This window comes from Prinia subflava, chromosome 2, assembly GCF_021018805.1.
Source record: "Prinia subflava isolate CZ2003 ecotype Zambia chromosome 2, Cam_Psub_1.2, whole genome shotgun sequence".
Taxonomy (NCBI): domain Eukaryota; kingdom Metazoa; phylum Chordata; class Aves; order Passeriformes; family Cisticolidae; genus Prinia; species Prinia subflava.
Window position 1 is genome coordinate 81978373 of NC_086248.1, and position 24995 is coordinate 82003367.

The following is a 24995-nucleotide window of genomic DNA, read 5'->3' on the forward strand; positions in this document are numbered from 1 at the left end:
ATAGGTCCATTTTGTGACCATGAGAGCCTCTGGCTTTTGGAAGAGCCACAGGTAGCAAAACCTCTCAGCAACATTCCACTCCTGTGAAATTGCACCTGAGTACAAATTAACTCTGTGTTTAACAGCCGATATTTTTGCCCCTATCACTTAGTTCTTGGCAGCAAGGTTTAAGCATGGCTAGATGTTCTTGTAACATCGTGATTCAAATATATGCATAAAGCAAGGACATTTCCAAATTGCTGTTGGCTAAGGCCCTGTTTCACAAACTTATAACCGATATGAAATGAAGCTTACCTATTTTTTTTGGAATTTTCATCTTTCCCTCTTTTAACTCCAAAAATTCTTGTGATCAGAGCACTAAAAAGAAGCGTAGATGAATTTCGGACCTAAAGGAAAAAATAAGAACCGCGCTTCAAAAATCCCTTTGAAATGTACGCATTTTTTTTTAAGTACAGCCATTAATGTACAGTCAAAAAGAATAACTGCTGAGTGAAAAGCATGCTACAGATCAGCACATGGAAACTATTAATTCAGAACATCCTCCCAATGAAGATGGTACTGCTGGAAAGTTCAGGTTCTTTGGAGATGTCTATCTTTATTATAAGGAATACATCCAGATTTTTAGTGGTTCAAAGCATTCACCCTTATGCACAGCAGATCCTGAAGTGTTCCACCTGAATATGCCACATGGGATCTTTAATTCAAGAGCAAAGTAACAGTAAGAATGAATGCAAATGCACTTCTTACTAGCTAAGTGCACTGACTCGAAATTTAACAGCCAGAGAGACTTTAACCTAAGGTAATCTTTGTCCCTACTTTTTGCGGATATCAGGACTTCATATTAAGAAAAATTAAACAAAACAAAAAAGAAGAAGCAAGACCAAAATTAGGACTTTTTTGCAGGTCTACATGATTTTCTACTATACCTTAAAATATTACATTCCAGAAATTGTAGTACTGCCATTTATAAACGTGACCAAAGCTTCCGTTAGCAGGAGCACTCTATATCCTGTTAAACTAGAGATGCAAAATTAAGATCTAACTTACTGCCCAGACAGGTGACATAAACCCTAGAATTGATGCTTTTATTCCATCTGCAACATAAGGCATGATGTTTTCACCTAAACGTGTATCCCTGTACAGTGCCCGGAGGATATTTAAAGCATGAACCTGTGGTGGGAGAAGAAATATAAGGAAAATATAAATTCATAAGTAAACATCTTAAATTTAGTTTATATAATTACAACAGTGAACATGCAAAGCAAAAACAATCTATTTACAGCACTTTATTTTCATATTAAACACAAGAGACACTGCTGCTTAAAAATGCATTAAAATAGTGCTACAGTAAACACTGTTAATAACAGTTTAAAATACATTCCTCTAACAACTATAGTCCAGGCATTGCAAGTGAAGGCAAACATTCTTTTATCCTTAGCTTATCATGGCCATAAAAATAACTTTGGAAGTTCAGAATCATCTTTTCCAACATTCTTGACACACTGTAGATACTGTGAGAAAAAATAAACTACAACTCACAGGAGGGCAATATTAAGCTAAAACTGACAGCCAGGCTCGCTTTACCATGTGGAGCATTTTCTGATATTTCTTTACCCTCTGTAAGGGAAGGTGGTAATACATGTAGCTTCATAGAGTTTGACAAGGCTACATAAATTTATACCTGCAGAAAATCTGGCAGAGTCATTAGGACATCCTTCTGTGTACTGTGAACAAATTATGGCTTGCACTTACAAACAGAAAGTCAATGAGAACGTTTTGAAGATAAAGGTCTTGCCTTTAAAATAAGTTTTTTTAGTATTCCAAATCTATGTACTTAAGTTCTGGAAGTTACTAAGTATGACTAGAATTTTCATGCAGTGTTTTACTATGATTCATGCATAAATAACTCATTTATTTACTTTAAATGTAAGCAAAGCTTGCTTGTTCAGTTACTTGAAAATGAAAGCTGAAAGTGAAAAGGAAGTTACTTATCTATCTGTTTAGAAATATACTCCAGGCAGTAAATTGCTCATGTATGACTTCATTTGCTATACTAGAGAAAAACTATGGTATTATGCCCAATCCATTTCTAAGTATGTTTTACAGTAACTTCATAACCTCTGCACATACAAACACATTTTAAAACCTAGCTGTAGACAGTAAGAATAGAAAATCCTCATTAAAAACACACATGCTTTTCTTAACTGCTCGAAATAGCCAAAACACACTTTTGACATTTGCCTTTTGATGAGAGGCTGAATTTTACCTGTGGAATTACACTTAAAGATTCATTCAAAGGTGCAGCCAGAGATATCAATTCTTTCATTGTCATTTTCAGCAAATCTGTTTTGCTCTTCTTTGGTTCTGATGCCAATAAAGCCTACAGACAAGAGAAGAAAAAATTTGAAGAAGTCAGGTGTTTCTAGCCATTTTTCTGTACTACCAGTTCTGGTCTCATTCCTGTATGTATTTACCATACCACAACCTAGCTTCTGACCATACAGAATGGCTAAGAAGAATTTGCAAAAAATGCAGTTTCAGTTTCAACTCAGCTTTGTTCAAAGACTCTCAGTATAAAAACCACAGCATTTTGGACAGCAAAAGTATCTGCTGTACTATACATACTTATATTTCCTAGTATGGATTTTTTTAGGTTAATAACATCTATTTGAGATGACAAGGGCTGGCCAAATAATCAATTCTGGATACACAGGATAAATCAATTCTGGAAACATAGGATAAAACAAGCAGCACATTTTTGAAAAAAGGGAAGAAATGCATCCATCTCCAAACAGTATTTCACTGGATAGGACATCCAGCTGAAAATACTCTAAATCAGTCCTCCAAAATTCAGGACTGAATTTATAACAGTCTTTATCTAGTAGCTCCTGTTGAATTTTTCCAAGTTATTACAAATGGATAATCATAAATCATTTATTGTCAATATAAACATTATTATCCATTTGTGCTTTGGGGCCTAGAGTCTGTTCAGCATCACTAAGAACCAAATTAATTACAGAGTTTAGGCAGAAACCCAGGAGTAGTTTCTGTCAGTTTATCAGTATCTTTAATGATGGGAGAAACAGAGAGGGCAGGTGGGAAAAAAAAGGTGTTCATGAAGTATAAAATAGAGGAGAATAACCTGAAGACTAAAATTTCATAACATTAAAGCTGAAAATCATCTTCCCACCCACTAACTGGAGCTGCACCTTTGCACTATTCAGTAATAACATTCCTATTTTAAAGAGGTCATGGAATGGTTATAACCTTAAAAATTATATATTCTCATTAAAATAGATGTGTTTTAGGTTAACAAGAACACATCATAAGATGTAAATAGCAAAGAGACCACACTGCATTAATAAAATAACCTTCTTTTACTACTATTAGGATACACATTACAACTTGTATTTTTATTATCTAAATGCCACATGGCATTGGAGGTTCAATTCATTTAACTGAGTCTAGGGAGACATTCAAAACTAGTGCCAAAGAACACTACCACCTCTCTTTATTATAAAATTATAATCTGAAAATAGTTTATTTCAGACTAATTCCAATGTTAATTTCAAACTTTCCTGTTAATTGACTAGACTTTGTACTCTTCCAGAGCTGTCAAAAAAACAGCCTCTGACCTGTTTATCCACAAAGCTGTGGCACAGTGCAAGCTGTGTCCTAGGGAGTTTTTAAGCAAACTGCAGACTACACAAGTTTTCTGCAATGGGATATCACTGGGTCCACACAGTCCTTAAGTAACCTAACTTTTTACATAAAAAGCTGATTCAGACATGAGGGGGTTTTTTCCACATTGTCAAGATTAAAACTAGATAATGTCCACCAGATTCAAACTGTGTGTTGTAAATGGGGAAATCAGAAAACATGAAATCACCAAACTCCTTCTGCAGACAACTCGCTCTTAGAAGTGAGAAAGATATTTAACTGCTGAAGCTGAGCAGGAAAAATGTCTCTAAAACCAGTGCCCTACTTCTGCTCTCTGCTGCCTTGCACACACATCTAGCAAAGCCAGGAGCAGGCTGTGACTGACATAAGAGGTCAGACAGAAGCTGGCTGCCTCAACTTTCTCAGGGCAAACTCAGAGTGGAAAACAAGCACAATGAATTATTCTGGCAGCGAGAGCTGAGAGTGAGAGCAGTCCCTCAGATCCTTGGAACGTGCTTGAGACTGTACTTCAGAGAATGGAGAAAGTTACAAATTGTTCAGTTACTCTTGGAGAAAACTGGTTGAAAATCAAGGTCATGGAGGTTAATTTAGGAGAAAGCAAATATGGCTGCTTTAAGGAACAAAGGAATCAAGATAGGTGAAATGTAATCTGCAAAACCAACTCTGCAGTGACTGACCCCACAATGTAGATGAGATGTAGATGAGCTGCTGCATACTAATGTGGGGCACTCAGCAAGAGGTGGAACTTCAAGCAGAGACAAAACACTGCCATCCCACCATCAGCTCTGAACTTGGCAGAAGTCAAAGAGGCTGGGATTAATGGAGCTGAAGGTAACACAGGGAGTGGGAACAGTGTGGGTGCACAGCCCCACGTTCACAGATAGAAGTCTTCAGTAATCTAGTCCTTCACTGCACTTGAGACTGCCAATCAATACCAGTTAGTGTGACACTATTACTTGTGCTTTATTGCTGCTGAGTGGCCTTCCCAAGCTCCTTGCAGTACCTAACAGGCCACCATTTTACAATTCTGTGAAGGTCTGTTATATTTTACCACCCTCCCACTTTGTACTGAAGCAGCACATAGTTACGTGGTTCACAAAGCCTTACTTAATCTGTGATTAATCTGTGCATTTGCCAAAATTATTTCAGTTGTAACACAAAGCCTAAACACAGTCTTTAGAAAAGCCATTGAAATCTACCACAAACCAGAAATCTCAAGAGTTAATGGAACTGTAGTGCCAAACATGTTTAACTACAAATGGCTTCTTAGCTCTCCAAAGGCAAACAAAGTCTGTATTTAAAAAAAAGGAAAAAAAACAGTTGGGTCAAAAGGGGTTGGAGTGGGAAAAATAAATTTGTAATTTCCTTTTCTTTAATGTCCTTTCTGGAGAATTCATTTAAATCAGAGGCAGTGACATTAGCTGGTACCTGTATGTAGAACGGAATTCCTGCACTCCGTCTGGTTGCACACAGTGTGGAAGAAGGATCACAAGATTTGATTTCTTCTAACACACAGCTTAGCCAGTGCTCTGGCATCTTGTGCAGACTCTCGTTGTTACATCTACACCAAACAGATATATAAGAAACATGAAACAAGCAAATAAAACAAGGACAAAGTCAAAGAAAGCATTTAGCAACCTTAACTATTTTTTACTGTATGTTAACATCTCCAAGCACAAACACAGATTTTTATTATGAAATAAGATGAATTTAAAAAAAACTGCACATTTTTCCAGTGTTGGTACAAATTACATTAACCCTACTTATTAAGTGTCACTAACAAAATGTATTTAACTGAACAGAAAACAAGGTTCTGTGCTTCCATGCTGCAACAATTCTCTTCTGCCAAAAATTATTACCATGCTCTGGAGAAAAAAAACAAAGACATACACATATCAGCCATTGTGTAGGAAGCAACTCTTCACAAATTCGTATCTTTGTTGCCACACAGTAGCTGATGCGTGACCCTTACAGTAATAATCATGTTTGTAACCACACAAACTGAAAGTGAAGCCCCTCAAAGTAAGCACACATTATGTAAATAACCCTGCAAACCTCAGAGCAATGGAAAGAATGAAAACAAGACATGGTGCTCCTTTCAATACTTTTTAAATCAGTCAAATTTTTCATAAAACAGCTAAATTGCTCTTCTATCATCAAATACTCCTCCTCTACAGTTATAAAACTCAGCATTGCCTGAAAGCAAAGGACTTCAAGGACAAGGAAAAACTCAAGTCTGCTTCGATTACTGTTGCTGCTCAGTTCAATGAAATGTACCAAATTCAGTGTGCAACACCAGCCCATTAATCTTATGTCAATGTTCCGGAAGGATCATTTCTATTAACAGGACATTGTTATTAAAACCTGCCATACGGGTTTGACACGTGATTCAGAGCAGAAGAAATAATTCATCACTGTGGGCAATACAACTGCAATTATCTCAACCATGCAGGACTTGCCTTACCTAAAAATATAAACTATAATTAAATTCATGATTAAGTAGTGAGACCTCACGGTAAGACTACAATCAAGTTTTCTACCTGGGTGATTGAAATAAAGAATTTAAAAGAAAAGGTAAAAGGCAACAAGTACTGATGGGAAAACCAAAATCTAATGGAAGGTGTGCATATATTCCCTTCTTCATCCTCCTCTCATTAAAGCAAGAATTTACATTGGCTAAAAACCTGATCAGGAACAATAAATGGAGGCTTTAATCTGCAGTGAAACACTCCTTTCCTTCTTTTACAAAAAAACTAGAAAATTAGTAATGCAGAAGACTGAGGTCACAGAAGTACCAGACAGGTCAGCAGAAGACACAGGACACTTCTTACTCTTCAGTAATTCCTGCAGGCTTTCCACCCCACATTTCCTACACTGCTGCCAAGTACTTTCCTCATTTTTACAGGCAGCACCTCTTCAAACAGGCAGTCAGAATGCAAACCACCAGTCCAGAGTTCAAGAGGAACTGAGCTTCACAAGCCATACGACACCTGTCACTTCGTACTACGGCATAAAAGAAAGGCACCTCCTGCCCCAAGTCCACGACAGAAGCAATCAGATTGACCTGGAAACTCACACTGAGTTCTCTTTACTCTTTCTTTTGCTGATAAGTGGCTTGCCCTTGCTTACTTTCCCTTTTACAAAGGGAAAGTAAGCATCCCTCTACTCACTTTTGAGTACACAACAAAGGTACAACTCCAGGACTGAGACCACACAAAACTTCTCACAGATCTCCTCCATGAGTCTCAGCAGTTAAGACACAACTTTGCAGTTCTCTTCATTCACATCAACACATTCTGCAAAATCTGCTCCTTCTGATCATGGAGGCACCTGGTCTTACCTCCCTAGCTAAGCAGAATTTCAATGTCTCCATTCAATCATGCAGAGAACAGTGCTCATCTCTCTTCAGTATGTTATCTTAGTATTAACACGAACACCCCATGAGAAATACCTACATCTGCTGGGGTGCAGAGAAGCACAAAGTAAAGCATTAAGGAAATATTTAAAAGTTGTTATGTAGCACACTGAATATTTTATTCTTAAGTAAACTGAAGGATTTTTCTCCTCTCAATATTAGTAGAAAGAAGAGAAGCATACTCAAGGCAAATAAACTTCAGACTCCCTTAAAGCCATATTGCTTTGATCTTGCCACAAGTAATTCTACCTTGTTCAGTCACCCACCAATGCACTTTTATTTATTAGAAGGTGAAAGAGTTACTGCTGTAGAGTTAGAAACATTGGAGACTATTGACTTTGCAATAGAGATGACTACTCCCTTCCACTTGGCAGCTCTGTTTCCTTGTGGTCTGGCAAGAAGAATATTGTCATAAGAAGCAGGTGGCCCTAAATTTTAAGAATAACGAAGCTTTACAATAAAAAAATTAAAGCCTCAGGATCAAATGTCATTTTCCAGAACAAAATAGTGAATATTCCTACCAGATCGAACAAATACTGTTGATAATGAAAATATAACACAGTAAATTGATATACAAATTACTCAAGATGCAGTACATTAAGTGTAATCCACAATTTTCTGTCTGTTCATCTGTCAAACATTGTTAAAACAATTTCATACATGTCCCAAACCATTTCTGTGGTCAGTATCAATGAGTACAAAAGCCTGGCAACCCTAAGTTAAATCTAAGCTCCTCTCCCTAAGTCCTATATCTGTATTTTCTCTTATCTGAAATAAATGGTGTGTTAACAATGGGTCAATCTTGAATTTGGCCTTCCTGGATGAAAACGCCTTGTGGCCTAAACATCACATGACCAGAAGCATTTTTCTGCATGTGTATATCCAGAATTCTGTGTTTCCAATCACTTTAACTAGTTCCTATCTAGGGGAAAAGCAGGTTTCTTTCATCATTTTTTTTCCTCTCTCAACAGGCCTGCAGTATTATTCTTTTTCACATAAGTAACTGTGATTCCCATTTTTATAGACACATTACTGCCCCTGGTACTTCTCAGATCAGGATCTAACCTCAAAAACATGTTATTATTCAAGTTATAAGTCTACTTTTAAGAAACTGAAACTTCAAAGTCCTTCTCTGAAACTACAAGGTCCTTCCACTTGCATCCTCCTTTTCATAGCATCTGCTCTACATGAAACAAAATTTTCCAGATTATATTGGTGTACTGAGAAGGGTTTGAGGTTTCTCTATCAGTAAAGCAGAGCAGAGAGAACCTTGGGTGGCTTCAAAATTTCAGAAAGCAAGTATCATTACCCCATCTCTCTCTCACACCAAGCAGGAAAAGAAATGGGAGGAAAATATGAACAGCGTTAAAAATTAACACATCTTCAACCTGAGCAGTGCCTTAACACCCTATCTCATACTTCCTTATGTTATGTATTTCCTAATGCTACAAGCACCTCAATACATAAGAATAGTTTTTCTCCCCCACTTTCTTTCTCTCCCTTCAACACTCTTTGCTTCACATCTGTGATTACACTTTTGCTGAAAAGTTATTTATGATTTTGGTAAGTTTCACCAGAAAATCGATTAGTGATGTTCCCATTTTACAAGTCTTCCTGGTAGATCATAGCAGGCAGGGAAAGCAAAGAGTTACAGTCACTTCAGAGCAACAAAATGAGATACGAGCAGAGTTTTCTGCAAAGGATTAGCAGGGGTCTATTCCGAGTTCCCCAAAAGAAGTACTACAGAAGATCAGACACTCACTAGGTACAGATAAGTAATTTTCACAGATACTGACAGATCAACATTTTTAAAATAAAAGTATGATTTTTATCTTTATCTTTCTTTTAGTAAGTTACAATTTTCCAGAAAACTATTGTGCATCTAACTTACTGCATACCCTAAAATAGTCCTCACCACATTTAAGTTCCATTCAAATGTGTAAAACTGTTCAAAATAAATTATTCTGAAGTAAACACATTGTGCTGTATGACATTACTCTTCCCAAACCTCACCCTTGCATTCTGCAACTTCACTGAAGCAAAGCACTACCTCCATAGCTATGCAATACCATTTCAGATTTGCAGAAATCCACCTGATCTCTCAGCAAAGAGATCACTGAATAAAAAATGCAAAGCAGGCAAAATGTCATTTGGGACAGAGAAATTGCTTGAGTAGTAAAGGATTACAGGAGATTCAAGTTTTCAAGTTTAAAACAGATTTCTGACTTCCCTGAACCATCATGTTATGAGATCAAATGAGCATTTATTAATTTCTCCAGGCCTTTGACAGAAAATACTCTTTTTAAAAGCACATTGCTTCCTTCATTGATATGAATGTTGCTTGTTGTGTAACTGGATGGTTTTCTGAAGGTGCAGCTGCAGGCAACATTAAGCAGGCATGACAAAGGCAGCCCTACACTCCCAGAAGGAATATCAACAGGGAAACAGAAGAATGGTAACTTGCATATTAGGGCAGACTCAGCAATTTACATCCAAATTTCAAGACAGATCAATTTCATCAGGTGGGTAAGAAATCTGCAGAGGAAGTATTTTTCTTTCACCACTAACTCAAACAGGTCTGAATACCATCATTCTGTCTAGAAAAAGTCTTCTCTTGGTTCTTATAAAGACTGGTGTTTAAGGTTGTATGGCTAAGAGCAACCTCAGATAAAAGACACTGCAGCATGAAGTTTTTAAACAATGCTTAGCTATAAATAAGTGAAGGACTGTGCTCAACTGGAGTCACTCATAAACGGCTGGGAAAAGGATCTGGCACAGTCTCAGTGACAGATTTTTCAGTGTTTTACAGCAAGAACAAATTCAAGTGTCATGGATGCTTGTGCACATCCTGAGTTCAATCCTGTTCAACAAAGTATCATGCTAAGCTGTAACTACAAGCTGCCCCAGACAAAGGCATTCTCCTCTGGCATTTGTGGACACAGCAGTAAATGAACACAGATTCTGACACACATGCTTCAACTGCCCATGAGCCTCTCAGCCACAGGGAGAGGTAGCTCAGTTGAGATTCACTTGCAGAATGGAGCCCCCCAGCTGCAGCAGGGGACATGGAAGGACTCCATGACAATCAACAGACCTGCAAGGCAGCTGCACATCGAGACTTCATTCGCCTCCTTTGGAGGAGAGTCTCAAAATACTCCTCATATCCCAGGAGTACCAAATCAAAGAGTCATTTCCTGCTCTGGTATCAGTCTCCTTTCTCCTTTGTTTTAAATACAAATATAAGCCTTGAGACCTGTGGTTCCTGGAAAATATTGTCTTTCATTGAAACAAATGTACGTTCACAGAGCTGCTCTCCAGTTCTTATAAATCTTTTTTCCCCCAAAGGAACACTTGCCCTACTTGAATTATCTTAACTTTAAAAATGCTAGGCAGTATGGATAACGAAAAAGGTTGTAATGGACAACTGCTAATTGAGAAGAGGAAACTTCCCTAATTTTGGAGAGCTTTTGTTTTGGATGCTACGTACACATCACTTAATGTTTGAATAATTTTCAGGCAAGCAGAGCTCTACCAGGCTTGGCTCTTCCTTTTTCAACTAACAAAAGGCTGCTGTTAAGTAGGTTGTGCTCCATTAAATGCAAAGGCAGAAAGCAGGAGAGGCAACAAACACATCAGCAACTTTTCCAAAGTCTGGGTAGATTTGCTCTACTCTATTTGCCTCAGCTTCTAAAAGAAATTTAAAAACTGAAAATCAAAGAAAAACAGTGAGTCTGCTATAAACTGACTGCAACGTCTGTTTTCCATTATTTCCTGCTTTTTACTTTGCTTTTGCTACAAGACAGTCCTGCATATTGACTGAGATGACACCAGTGGGGCTGTACCTGTTTACCTGATTACCTCCTTCCTCCTCTCAAATAGACTCATCATTTAGGGAGTAAAAGGTCTGCTTTTTGGTTGATTTTTTTAAACTCTATTTAAAAACTCTCTCATCATGTTGATGGGAGAAAACTTGCATCACCTTAGAACTTCCTGAACCAAGTTTTCATAGTATACAAGAATACTCCAATATCTAAAGAAGAGTATATAAAGCGTATAGACAGGCAAGAAGATAAACAGTGAGTTTCTTTTTTTTTCTTTTTGAGTAAACAACCAAGTGCAAAGCAAGGTTTTGTGAGTGCTCAAAAAACTCCTTAGGGCCATTGGAAATCCCTCAGATTTCTATCACCTGGAAGAAAACAAAGTACCTTGGAGAGAGAGGGATCACCAAGAGAACCATGGCATGCAGTTTAACATCCCACTGGCACACAGAATGAACACCAGCACGTGTCAAATACCATTACTGTAGCAGTGCTGGTACCTGGATGCAGAAGCCTCATCCAGCATCCTCTAGCAGAGACCAAGGCTCAGTTCTGCTGGGAAAATTTTCTGAGGGGACACACAGTGAACCTGATCAGCCAGCCCGTCTGTACCAAAAGCACCAAAACTGTTTCCACTATGAAAGCAGAAACAGAACTGCACCTCAAACTGGCTGATGTGGGGCAAAAGGGCAACATTGGTTACTTAACCTGGCACTGGCGTGAAAATACTTGGTGCTTCAAATTGAAAATCTGACCAGTCTTTCATATTTAAAAAGAAAAACAACAACCAAAAAAAGCCTACCAAACTCTACCTAGTCAGTAGAAATTTTAATTTGTCTTATTAAAACATGGATGGGATATAAACACTGTATACCACAATGAAACATAACCAGCACTTGAAATCAGTAGTTAAGCATGTAATGGAAATTCCAATGATCTTGCCCAGACCTCAGGACAATTCTGTTCATTTAGTTCTTCTAGGAAAGTATAAAGTTACAAGGGGAAAGAAAAAAGCCAGAGTGCATATCAGTGTCAGGTAGTCTTCCAAATGTCACAATAACCAACTCAGTGACAGGTAAGAGACGTTTCCAAGAAAATGTCCTGGCTAAAGCAAAAAGTCTGGCACACATTTTCATAAAGGACCAGAAAATGGGAGCAAGCTGGAAGAACTCTACACTCCTACTTTTCCCAAGAGTTCTTAAGAGCTGTTCAGGAAACCAACATGCCAGAAATGAAGAAAAATACAGCAAGCATTATATGTCTGTATCATTTTTCAGTGCTTAAGCACCATCTCTAACCATAAGTATTGTAGTCCAAGTCACAGACATCATGTAACTGTCATAATCCTGCCTACACCAAATTTAAATAAAATCCACATGAAAGCAAGGATCTGCCTGCACAGCCAGTTTCAGGATCGATGCCAAATTTGGTAAAGCTTATATTAACAACACAGTAGCTGCCCATCTTCCATACCTGGAAAGCATTTCTGTAAGTTGCACGAAGCCAGCATATGCCAATTCAAATGCACCCCTGTGCCTTGATTGCAGCAGATGATGTTTAAAGTAATCACCAATATTTTTAACCTAAAAAAGAAAGAAAAAGTTACTAAGGCATTTGAAATTACATATACATAATTTATTTATATATGCAAAACATTTGGCAGTTCAAAGCAGCTGGTTGGAAAGGTCACTGGTACAAGCAAAAAGCAACTATGAGTCCTATAATAAACAACCACTTATTTTAATGATAACAAATATTATACTCATTTTTTTAGGTTCAGGGGGTAGTTCTATATTCTTTTTTAAATGTCCAGAAGTATAAAGGACATCAAATTGGTTATTTGTCTGTGATGGGCATACTCAGATTGTAAGAGAAGAAAGTGACAACCCTCATTTTCAGGGGAAACAAATGCAGAATCTTTGTTGTTTGCCTACACTCTTGCCTAAAACCCAAAGAAAATGTCAACTAAAGCACAACAGCAGAAAAAAAAATCTAAAAAGATCCACACAATCTCATTCCACAAAACATAGGCTGTCTTGTTTGTTGGGTTTTTTCTTTTAATTCTCATCAGGTTTCAAGGTCTAAACCAAACTTGCCACTTAATTTGTTTAAAATACATAGCACATACTTAATGCCCTTATTTAAAATTTACTTCAGGAGTCTTTCCTAAACTCACAGGCTAGAAGCGGCACTACCATAACTCAGTTCTTGGTCAGAAATTTAGAATATTACTAGGTGAATCTTACTAATTCAACAATCAACAACATACAGGGCCACACTTGCTGCTGAGGGCAAGAATCTGGGTATTCAAGATATAAATTCTCCCCAAGATGTTCCAAAAACTATACAGACCATGGGACAACTAAGTCTCTACTTCTGCTGCCTGTTTCTTTTCACTTTGGCACACAGCTCTGTGTGCCAGCTCTGGCAAGCTTATCTCCCAAAATTTTCATAAAACTTCCAGGTTAGATAAACAGGAGTTTGATTAAGAGCTAAATGTTCCTCCACACTTGGAGCATTAATGATTTGCATGTCATATGACAAAAACAACAGAGAATCTTCATTAGATGTCTTTCTATTACCTGGTGGTTACATCATACTATAGATACTGATTTTCTTCACAGGCAGAGCTCTGAGCCTGCCATCTCTGGACTTTTAGGATCAGATGGAAAATGAAAAGTAGAATATGCATTTGAATAGAGATTCCTCTAGCTGTACTCTGCGCTTCCTATGTCTATTATTTCTAAAGGCAAGGCCACCACGTGAAATAGCTGATGTTTTAAGACTGTCATGTAAACCCAATCTCCTGCTCAAAAGACAAGGAGAGTGGAAATCTGATGTTGTTCAACTTCCTACAAACAACAATCGAGTACCACGCAGGAGCTGCCTCCCAGCCAACCTCTCCCCCACAGGTACACAGCACAAGAGGCAGCATTACTGCTGCAAAGAGCAGCCCCCCAGCACCAGCCTGCCAGGAAGCAGTTCTGGTGTGCCATTCCCTAAAGCACACCAGCACTGTGAGACACTGTCTCTCCATCTGCATGCTCCATTTAAAAAGCAGGTACAATCAATTGGAAGACTGTGAGCAAATTCAACACTCGTGATCTTTTGGGTGCATAAGTTATGACAGCATTGATCCAACTCAGTACAGTTACTGACCGAGATGTGGAGCACAGGATGACACACTCTGGTCTGCCAGATTTTTCTCAACAATTACTTAGCCCTGGCTCAAGACAAGTTAACCAAAGTTCCTCTCAGAGTTTTCATTCTCTGTATTCTTAAATCTCTTCTAATAGTTACAAAATTAAGAAAAAGAACGGGCAACTTGAAAGAAAAGTTCTACATGTTTGAGATAACGAAATCCAATTTGCTTATTCATCAACACTGTAAAGTGTTTAGTAAGTCTGAAGCCCCAGCAGTTAAGGCATTGGCATTTTTTGTCATTTCCGAGGAAACTCCCTTTTTTTGTACAAAACACAGTAATGACCTGAAGTTACACAAGTACAGAGAAAATGCCCGCATTTTTCTTTGTGCATTTCCTTGCAAGCCTGAGGAAAACCAGGATTTCAAACTGACTTCTCATCCATTAGCATTCATCAAATGAGAATGTAGGCCTTTTGTTGAAGAGGGAGACGTCTGAAGCATAAACAAGCTGAAGAGGCATCTACAGGAAAAGAAGGTATCTCTATAAAATCACAGAAAATCCTGAGCTGGAAGGGACCCACAAGGACCATGGAAGTCCCACTCCTTGCTTAATAATGTATTGTTTCTGAAAGAGCACCTATCAAAACCAGAGATGCTACAGTTAGAACTGACTCATTCTGAAACACCAATTCCTCTTTGATTTGGTGCAGATTAAGGAATATAATGGTGGAAATGCATATCTGTTCTCTCATCTGCCCTCCAGACCCTGGCAACAATACAAGCACAGATGTTAACCAGATGAAAACACAGGGACTGGAAACAATGCAAGAATAAAGACACCAAGACTATTTCCATGGCACCACAACACTAGATAAGAAATAAAACCTTGAGTACATAATACTATCTTTTAATTTAAAATGTAAAGTTCTAACACCCAAGGCAAAACTAAGTAAGTGTTTTTGGTTGGAAAGAAAAAGAGGTTAAAAAATGTTGGTCTTTCACATTTCAATCTTCTACGCAAACTGGTTTTGTTGAAACATATGGAAATGAAAAGGTCATCAATTAAAACAGAAATTTAATGAACACAAAATATTTCCCAAATTAATGCCTGTGGTAATCTAATTTCTTGTAAACACTGAACTCAACGTTCTGCAAGAGACCCAGATGGCATATTAACATTTCTGATCTCTCATATCAAAAAAATCAGAGGAAAAAGATACAGTCACATTACATACAAATTATTCATAACAATGGATAGGAGGAAGACAAGACTAAGACTAGCCAGCATGTTTGACTTTCAGAACTCTTGACTCTGAAGGCTAATTAAGCAAGAGCTTTAAAGCAGAACCCAAATATGTAGATTCAAAATGACACAAAGAAGACTTTGAATATGAAGTCAGTTCAGAAGATTTTTTTAGCAATTCTGTTAGTGACTAATATATCCTGAGAGAGGGACAAGGGGGAGGGTGGCAGGCAAGCACTGGTATCCCTAAACACAGCCCATATCTCATAAATAACCCAATACAATTAGAATGAATGATTTTGTTAGTTATGTATAATAACTTCTTCATTTATCTGTCTCTATTGTAGATATGCTTTCTGAATACCACTGCATCAAAACAGGACAGATAACCAAGTATAACAATGAAAACCCTTAGGCCATGGCAATTAAAAGAAATTTAATGAAAACTGCCCTTGCCTGACCACCATCCAGGAAGAAATTGCATGTTTTATAATAAAAATCATTTCCCTACCTGTTCTATAGTAATCAATCCATCTGAGGGTTCAGATGTAGTCTGTGAAGGCAAAAGTTTACACAGTGTCCCTAAGAGCAGAGATACTTCCTTCATGCTTCTCCAGCAACATACAAGAACCATTTGAGCTGTGACGTCACACACTTGCCTGTCTTTGCCTTAAAAACAAAAAAACAACAGATGCAATAGTGTAACTCAAGGTTCTGAGATGCAGGTGTGTCATTTAAACCTCATGTACCCTGTCTCACTAAAGCAATTAACTATGAAAAGATTTCTGAACTTGCTGCCCAAATGACAACTCAATCTCGTTGACCCTAACTGCTTTCCCTGCTCAACAGTTGCTTTACTTGCTTGCACTCGGGAAAGGCAGCAGCACAAACATTTTACCAGGGAGGTAAAGAGGAGCCCTCCAGAAGGAAGGAAGGAGTTCGTGACACGCCGCTGCCACCTGGTGGCCCCTGCGACACTCGGACGTGTTTCCCCTTCTCCCGAAAGGGAACACAGCGCGCCACCAAACTATTCCAAACATAGGAAAAAGCAGCCGGGGAGAGGAAGTTCGAAAGCTTGCATAAACTATTCAATTTTAAAATGCGCGGATATCCTATAAATTTATTCTGGCCTACACTAAAGATGCCGAAGTTTATAATTTCTTTACCGTTGTAAAGTTCACTTTCATAGCTGCTATTCATTAAAACAGACAACTACTACCTACTGTTTTACCACTGGAATCTTTCAAACTGAAGTCGCTGCTTATGTAACATGCAACAAGTTGTACTGCATGAACATAGTCTCCATCAGCCTCGTGTACATGGAGAGGAAAATCACTGTAACACTTCTCAACAAGAAATGAATCAGAAGCATTGCTTGATAGAAAAGGTGTTCAAGATTACCTGGCCAGTGCAGCTAAGGCAAGAGCCTAGGCCAGTATCAAAAGAACTAATTTTCACTTGTGTCTTAAGAGAGATTAACCACAATATTCCAGAAGCACAGTCAATTAGTCTTTGAAACCATTACCATGGATAACTAGCTTCTGACAGGTAAGAACTGAAATATTACACAAGCAAGTAATTTCCAACTGATCATCCACATAAAATGCCTCCTCTTTATAAAAACCACCTTGATTTAATTACTAATATAGCCTTGGATTTACCTCTCTTTTCCATGCAAATATTTTCTGTTGGCCTCTGGTCAGCCAGCTTTTCAGATTCTTCTTTGCAGTGTTCTTTCAGAATTTTTGTTTGAGTAAAATAATCATTCGTGTCCTGTGGTTGTATCTCATGCAGAATCATCTGCAGACGACTTGCACTTTCTACACATCAAACAAGAGGGATATTTAACATGGTTTTGTCTTCTACTTCCAGTTCTTTACACTGATGTAATTAATTTTGGGTGTATAAGTACAAAAGAAAGCTATTTGCATTAAAAAGAGAACCCACAACAAGGTTCTATGGTGATTAAAAGGATCGAGGAAAAAAACCTGAATTTACAGTCCCCTGTGTTGAAAGAGATACAACAACACAGTCTGCAAACATTTGTGGTCTTTTTAGTGAAGAAGTCAAAAAAACTTTATCATAAATTAAAAGAGTGACCTAAAACTGTAACATAAAATGAGAAGCTGAAAGGAAGGGGTGCTTGGTCTAGTTCTGAATGACTGCGAGACAAAGATTTTCAGGAGCATAAGATTTGAAAAGAATCCTTCTGGGATTCTCTTTGGTTCTTTACCTGGATCACTGTCCATTGGAATAAGACCCTCTGGTGATGAGCTCTGTACTACTGGTGATACTACAGCAGAGAGGCTGTATGACATCAGAATGAGCCTGGTCACCATTTCCTTCCATTCAGACACCAGTGTCAAGTTACTGAAGGAAAAAAAAAATCAAAACCAAAATTGCAACAAAAACTCATCACAACATGGAGTAAAATAATATTATATTTAAAAGAAAGAATCAAAACTACAAACACTTGTGCAACAGTATTTATGAAAACTACATAAAGCAGAGATTGAAAAGCCTTAAGGCTGAGTTTAACACATACAAAGGAAGTATCAAACACTGCAGCAGCCAGCAAGAGTTAGAAAAGCCACAGGTACTTGATTTCCTTATAAATAATCCTGCATGATTTTCTGTTCTCCTTAACAGCTCTTCCACTGCACTTAAACACAGAGTAACAACTTCCCATTTAGTTAGTTTTGCTTAAAATACGGAGTTACAACTTAATTAGTCCATTTCACTTACTTGAAGGGTAATTGCTGCAAAGCCCCAGTTATGCAGTGCACTCTCCCATACATGGGGAATGATGCTGCTGCTTGAAGCAGAGACTTCTTGGCTTGCAATATTTCTTCTTCAACATTGACCAACAAGAGCTTGATAACTAAAATATTTTAAAGCACAGATTTGCATTGAACATTTATATACTGTATTTTCTAAGGAACAAATCTACTTTAGGAAACAGGAATAAAACCTGTGTACACAACAACTCAATGGAATATGCACAGCAATTTCCTCTATTATACTTTTCCCTCTTTTGTCATTGGACTATATGTTATTACTGATTTTCAGTTACCCAAACTCCAGAAATATTTGTTATAGTCCATTTAATCTGTGTCTGAGAACCAAATGGCAGCTGTGAAAAGCACAACCCACCTCCTACGCTCAGAGACAATCCCACAGCTCATGATGAAGTCACAAGGAGTTACCTGGCCCATACTGCAAGTCAGACTTCACCCTTACAGCCACATTAACACAATGATGAGTACAGCAGAATATTAAAGGTCAAAAGATCACAACTACACATTTGAACCTTATGTTTTCCACTGAATAATCTGATCCATTTTCAAGGATACATGTGCCTACTTTATTTCCATTTATAGCTTGTGACATCTCAGTGCCAGAATCAGAACAGATCACAGATCCTAACAAGGAACCATGGATCACCACCAGCAGCAGATACCCCAGAGCAATGAGACATGAGGTTACCCACACATTTCCTTCACTTATGGAAGCACAACCATGTCTCAAAATTGTTATTTCACTGCATATGAAGAATGGCACAGAAAAGTACTGAATGGTGAGATTACTGCAAATTATATAAAATGTTTTCTTACAAATAATGAACTTCAGTATTTTAGTTTCAGTGAAGATCACTTAAGGTAGAGGAAGCTTGATTAACAAATCTCCCAAACCTGCCAGATCTAGAACCCTGTCATCTTTCATCCAGGGCCACTAAACCAAACAAAAACACTCCATTTATGTGAACAAAGCCTCATGAACATGGATGTGTATTCACAGGAGTGCAAATCACACAGCAAAATGGGTCCAAGTGAAGAGAGCTCCAAGGGGCAGCGTTGCAAACATGAAGTACTGAAACAAACACAGACCAGTTACAGCTTCCTTCCCTCTGGGGAAGCAGAGGGTCCTTCCCTGCACTTCATGCACTCAGCTCCATAGCACTTTCAAATGTCACTGGTCAAAATAATAACAAAAGCCATCTTTACAGAATATTCAACACAAACAGGACTAGATTACGATCTTACTAAAGAACCTGGCTTCTTAACAGCAAAACACAATGAACTTAAAGTCCTGTTAGAAATAAGTATCTCTTACTCACTAAGCCTCCTCCCAAAAGCCTTATGGAAAAGCAGCAAACTTCCAATAAATATAAAAAAATCTTACCTGCCAAAGTGTTCTTCTCCACTGTACTCACTGATGTGTTTTCATCCATCTGGGGGTTCTTCTCAAGCCATTTTCCTAAACAAATGTGCTGTAGTCCTTCGTGATATACTAAAAAGTTCAGCAAATATGAAGCAGTGACACAATCGTATGGCTTGGTACTCGTGCTAAGATCAATTGCTGCTTGGAATAGAAGATCTAGATTTTCAGAATCCTGAAAAAAAAAAAACCAAAGCAGTAATATTGCTCATTTGACTGAGCTTCCAGATTGATTTAGTTAAGCTTCTTACTACCCTGGAATCTCAGAACCTGCTTTTCATTAAGTTTCCTGATACATATTTCCTAAGAAACACTTGTTTTGTGCACTGATCACCTTACACTCAAAACATGCGTGTGCTTGTATTTAGCAAGGATACAATTACATAGACATTGGGGATGGAGACAGACATTTATAAAGCAGTATTCAATCACACTGCACCTCACAGGAATTTTTTTTTCAGATTATTGTGTTTTATCTGCTAATGGACATTAAAGAGAAGCACAGTTTACTCAGTAGCAGTATTTGTTCATCTGTCCCAATGAATTTAAAAATAACTTCTCATGAAGTTTTTACAGACAAGTCAGTATCAATCCAAAGGGCAAAATCTGTGAGAAATCAAAAAAGCCAATCAGATAATGAAATCTGAGATCAAACAGAAAGGAAAGGAAACAGAGAGCTGAATTTCCTGAAAGTACAAGAGTAACCAAGTCAAAATGCCTCAATCATTTACAAAGAGAAGTCACAGCTAAGCCAAGAGCTTGCATTAACTATTTCTCTGATAGTTCATGGTCATACCCAATGAACCTCCCAAACTCCTTCATCCATTAGTGAAACAAGTCTCCTTAGGTAAGGGCAGAAGCTGTATAAAAACACACAGAAGGTGTCAGTGGTGAACACCACTGCAGGCAACTTGGACTGGCTTCTAAGGTTCAGGATTCCTGCTCTGTACCTAGCACAAGCACCTGGTATGCTACAGAACATTCATCTTCCACAAAATTACTCCCTCTAAACTCTTCAAGTTCATACCTGTAAATTCAATGCAACATCACGTAGTTTCATCAGAAGTCTAAATGCCAGATTTTTTACTTCCTCAAAAGTACTGGCAAAACACTGGATCAAAGTTTGGACACGGGCAGAGTCAATCTCCTGATCCAGCTGAAAAACTTGTGCCGGGCCTGTTCAGAGAAATTAATGCCTTAGACACTTGTGCTGTAACTCCTTCCAGAACAAGTATTATCTTCACATTCTGCTTTGCTATACTAAAAGAAGCATTAAAATTTTAGCTAAATTATTCTTCTAATATTACTTCTCTTAATAGGCATTAAAATACAGTATTTACCATTGTTAGGATAAAAAAAGGCTTACCTTATTTTAAAAATTACTCTTAGTAATACAGAAAATAACTGATTGCCAAAACCAGAATCCCATTTACTCCCTTTAAATTCAGCATTAAAAATAATCTTAATTTAGTTTTCCTTAAAAACTCTTTTCTGTAAGTATGTAATATTAGAAAATAATTCCTTTCAAAAAAGAGGTTGAAAGCTTCAGTGTGTTTTGGCACTTGGTGTTTTGAGTTATTTGGTCATAGGAATAATCCCTTAAAATGTAAACCATTACAATTTCTTTTGGTTTTAATATAGATATAAATGAGTTATGAATTCTGGTGATTTGACTTAATGCTGTAAAGAAGGCAGAAATTTTAGGATGTAAACAACTGCACCATAATAGAGCACAGAACACTGCAGCTGAATCACCTTTATAGAACTAACGTCCAATTTATAAAATCCTCAGCTGCTATTATAAATAACTGAGGATAACTTCCCCTTTTTTAAAAAAGCAGTAACAATATAGTACATACTCATAACAATAAAATTAATGTGTTCATTTATCAAGGGGTTTTGAGAAATGATTTAGCAAGATGGTATTTTTTATTCCCTCTCAAAATCAACTTTGATCTTACACAACTCATTTCTTTAAAGAAAAGTTTTACAGTTCAGGGCTGAACCACATATTTATGCTGGCTCTATGATCCAAAGACAAGGTCTAGCAAGAATATCAATACTCCAAGGCTCTAACAAATACTTCTTGAGTTAAGATTGTCACAGAACCATGAAGAAAATTTAAAGCAACACCAGTACATCATCATTAACTGGACAATAAAACTCTTCTATTTGGCATAATATCATGAGGATATGCAATGTTTTTCAATCAAGAGTTTTTGTGAATTCAGCATTTCAAGCTATCAAGATATATGTGCAGGAAAAAGGAGTGAAGTTATCAAATACACTGAAAATTGTCCAGAAGTTTTCCTCATAATAATAAAAAAAAAAACCTTCCTAAAAAACAGGCTATGCAAGAAAATCCAAATTTATAGAAGATATGCAACAGGCATTAACTATTTGCATTTACTTCAATATTCCTTTTCCCAGTAAAACTTTACTATCCTCCCTTGAGATAAAACAAAAGCAACCCAGGAAATGCCACAGAAATTAAGGACTAAAAATATGCTTTTATTTTGACAGAAACTGACTATTTAGCATAAAAGACAGTCCCATTCCTGCAGTCTATTTAAGTCTATAAATTAGACTTCTCACCTTTTGGAACAGAAAATATTTCTGCTATTGATTCCAAAATACTTAGTGCAGAAAATCTGGTTGGGTGTGATGAACCAGGAAACAATACCTCAAAAAGTCTGGCACATACAGATGACATGAAATCCTGGGAAAAAAAAATTGCAAGAAAAAAAAAATTAACACCATTTACTTGCTGACCTACAAACAGAAGCCTAAGTAACTGAATTCAGGACATTCTGCTTTACTCCAAAAATTATGACCTTGCAGATAATTTTGGAAAAACAGGAGGCCCACATTCACAGTACAGTTTCTTGTTTCTTAGAGTACAGTGAAGGCTGGACAATCATTTGGGTTTTTAAATACAACAGTTTCCCTTCCCCACCCCCACAAAAAAACAGCCACTGTACTGAATCTTGAAAATTAGCTGACCGAGAAAAGCAGAACTCAAGGAACAGACTGACACAAAGAAACTGATGATGTGAGCCTTTAAATAGGATAAAAAGGACAAATAGAAGTTTTCATGCTACAGCTCTTGTCATTCATTCTCTCACTCACTTATAATTCTGGAGACCTAGAAAAAGACTGAAGCTCAGCTGATCTCTATTTCAAATCCAAAGAACGCACATCATTCAAACCTCGCTACAAAAGGGCCAACATATGACAGGACATTTACCCAATTTTTTTTGATTGAGGGCACCTCTCCAGCCATTCCTCATTATCTGCTGTTTCAATGCACATCACAGAGCAATCCCTCAGAAAATAACCTTTACTGGTTTCGAACAAATTTACCTTAAAGACACCCTGCAAATCCCAATGGGCATTCAGTTCATCAACAAGAGTATATCCAGTTAAAATCAGCTTGCACAAGTGCATCACAGAGGACAAGCTCCTCAGCACTGTTGGCTTTACAGGTTTTTGCCTCCTGCACTGCACTACTGCCTAACACAGAGCCTAACTTAGCCAGCAATACTCAGGAACAATGAAGTCTCAGAAATGCTATCCCACCGCTTTTGCCTGCAGCTCCAGCAGTCTACTTACTTTGTATTGCTGCAAAATCTTCAAAGGAGGCATTTTAGTTGAGTTCTCAACTAACTCTTGCTTGGTTTTGTTTTGCTGCAATTTATAAAGCACTTGAGAACTTTCTTGTATCCTGCAAAATAACTTTTAAAACAAAAGAAAACACAGGTAAAACAGGAATCATTGACAGTGAAATAAGGGAAAAGCAGATTTTCAACTTGTTTTCCAAATAACACTGCTTGTAATTTTTAGGACATTTGCACTGAGTGTAATAGAACAGATCCTTGCCTCTCCACTCCAAACTCAAGGTTTTGGTTCCCATCTCTTTTGCGACCAATTTTTTTTTCCTCCCTCTACACCTCCTACACCTTCTTTCATCTTCCTCCTTAAATTCACGCCAAGCCTTCTCCTCCCACCTCATTCTGTGGAACTGTATTCACCTATAAAAAAAATCAATGCAGATCATTTCTACAGCCTCTGTCTGTCTCTTAGTATTTGACTCATTTCAAAAGTCCTTCCTCCACCTCTTTTACTACCCATAAGTAATATTTCCTTTCTTATCACACTCCCATCTAGCCTGACTTTTCCATTTCATACTCCTCAGTATGCACAAGGTAAGAAAGAAAAAAGATGGGATTTCCCTTGTTTTTACCAAAATGACTCCCTCCTTTTTCCCGCTTTTCAAATTAATTCTTTTCTCCTTCCACACTGCCTTCTTTTGCCATAAACATCTTCCAAGATATTCTTTATACATATGTGGTTCCTCATTTTATCCCCATCCTTCTGCCATGAGCTACATGTGGCCTTGGCAACTTCCACCAGATGGAGAGACTCCTTCCCTGCAGCCTGTAGTGGCACAGCCACATCACACTGCACATTCCTCTACTTTGTTTTCCAGGTCAGGTTTCTGAGGGTGACGAAGTGACTGAATTTGCCTGAGGTGTGACAAGTCTATGAGAGCACAGCCTTAGGCCTCAGCAAAGGCAGCACAAGCTCACTGCTGACTCCAGGGCACACAGCTTTGCTGTTGGCAAAGTGTGCAGGTGCTGGCAGGTCAAGGAACACCCACCACCACATGAAGTCACTGTGCCTCTGCCACTCAGTATTTTGTTTAAGCCATTCTTGCCTGTGATGATGTAACACCATTGAGTTGGGCAATACTTAAAGCATAGTCTTGGTCTTAGAGCTTCTACTCTTTCCAGTGAGCAACTTGATAACATTATTTCTTTTTAAATGGTGTTATAAATAAGAGGCTCATTAGGCATTGCTCATCATTTGAAATTACCTTTCTCAGCAGAGAAACGATCTGTTGCCTTACAGAAGGAGACTGGTTGTTCAAGTTGTACATCAGAAAAAACTGAATCAGTTGCATTTCTTCCAGAGACACAATTTCTGTGGTACGATGTGTCTCACAGAGTAAACCTAGAGCATCAATGCAAACCTGAAAGATATTGAAAAGTTCACCACAAGAGTTACTGACACCTATGATGACACCTTTGTTTAATACAACACTAACATAGTAATCAGGATCAAAGCAATTATTCTAATTTAAAGGATACATTAACTGTTGTCCCTTTACCTGGCTGTGCTGATGAACTAGACCCTGTTTTATACACTCAGTGGATACAAGGCCACTGCTCATGATAGTTGAAAGTTCCAGGTGTCCGTGAGCCCTGGCTGTTCTCAAGCACGCCATTAATGCTCCAAGAGCTCCTCTAGTACTGCAAGAGCCTAAAGAAAATGAAAACCAGTAATAATTACTGTTTGATTAACACAAACAATGTACTATTTGCAGTGCTTGTCAGAAACTCCCAATATTTTCAACACATGACCCATCCCCTTTTATTTCTACTCCATAAATTCCAAAAGACAGTGCTGCTATAGA

At 37.8% G+C, this 24995-nt stretch overlaps 1 protein-coding gene across 11 annotated transcripts in view; it reads right to left on the reverse strand.

The window, feature by feature from the left end:
* Window positions 1–24995, reverse strand: part of THADA (THADA armadillo repeat containing) — a 150303-nt gene that overhangs the window by 115957 nt on the left and 9351 nt on the right. For 10 of the 11 annotated variants that reach the window (XR_010079393.1, XR_010079392.1, XM_063390782.1 and 7 more), the window contains exons 12-26: window positions 24690–24841; window positions 24396–24551; window positions 23132–23254; window positions 22115–22238; window positions 20547–20695; window positions 19484–19694; window positions 18047–18182; window positions 17535–17671; window positions 16963–17121; window positions 15813–15970; window positions 12388–12497; window positions 5110–5242; window positions 2267–2380; window positions 1048–1170; window positions 295–386 (exon numbers count right to left, since the gene is read on the reverse strand). Coding sequence is in view for 9 of the 11 variants with exons in the window: in XM_063390782.1 (XP_063246852.1) it covers window positions 295–386; window positions 1048–1170; window positions 2267–2380; window positions 5110–5242; window positions 12388–12497; window positions 15813–15970; window positions 16963–17121; window positions 17535–17671; window positions 18047–18182; window positions 19484–19694; window positions 20547–20695; window positions 22115–22238; window positions 23132–23254; window positions 24396–24551; window positions 24690–24841 (2077 nt within the window). In the remaining 2 variants the exon portion in view is untranslated. Of the gene's footprint in view, window positions 1–294; window positions 387–1047; window positions 1171–2266; window positions 2381–5109; window positions 5243–12387; window positions 12498–15812; window positions 15971–16962; window positions 17122–17534; window positions 17672–18042; window positions 18183–19483; window positions 19695–20546; window positions 20696–22114; window positions 22239–23131; window positions 23255–24395; window positions 24552–24689; window positions 24842–24995 lie in introns of those variants that run through there. The other variant, XM_063390784.1, reaches the window with a different exon arrangement.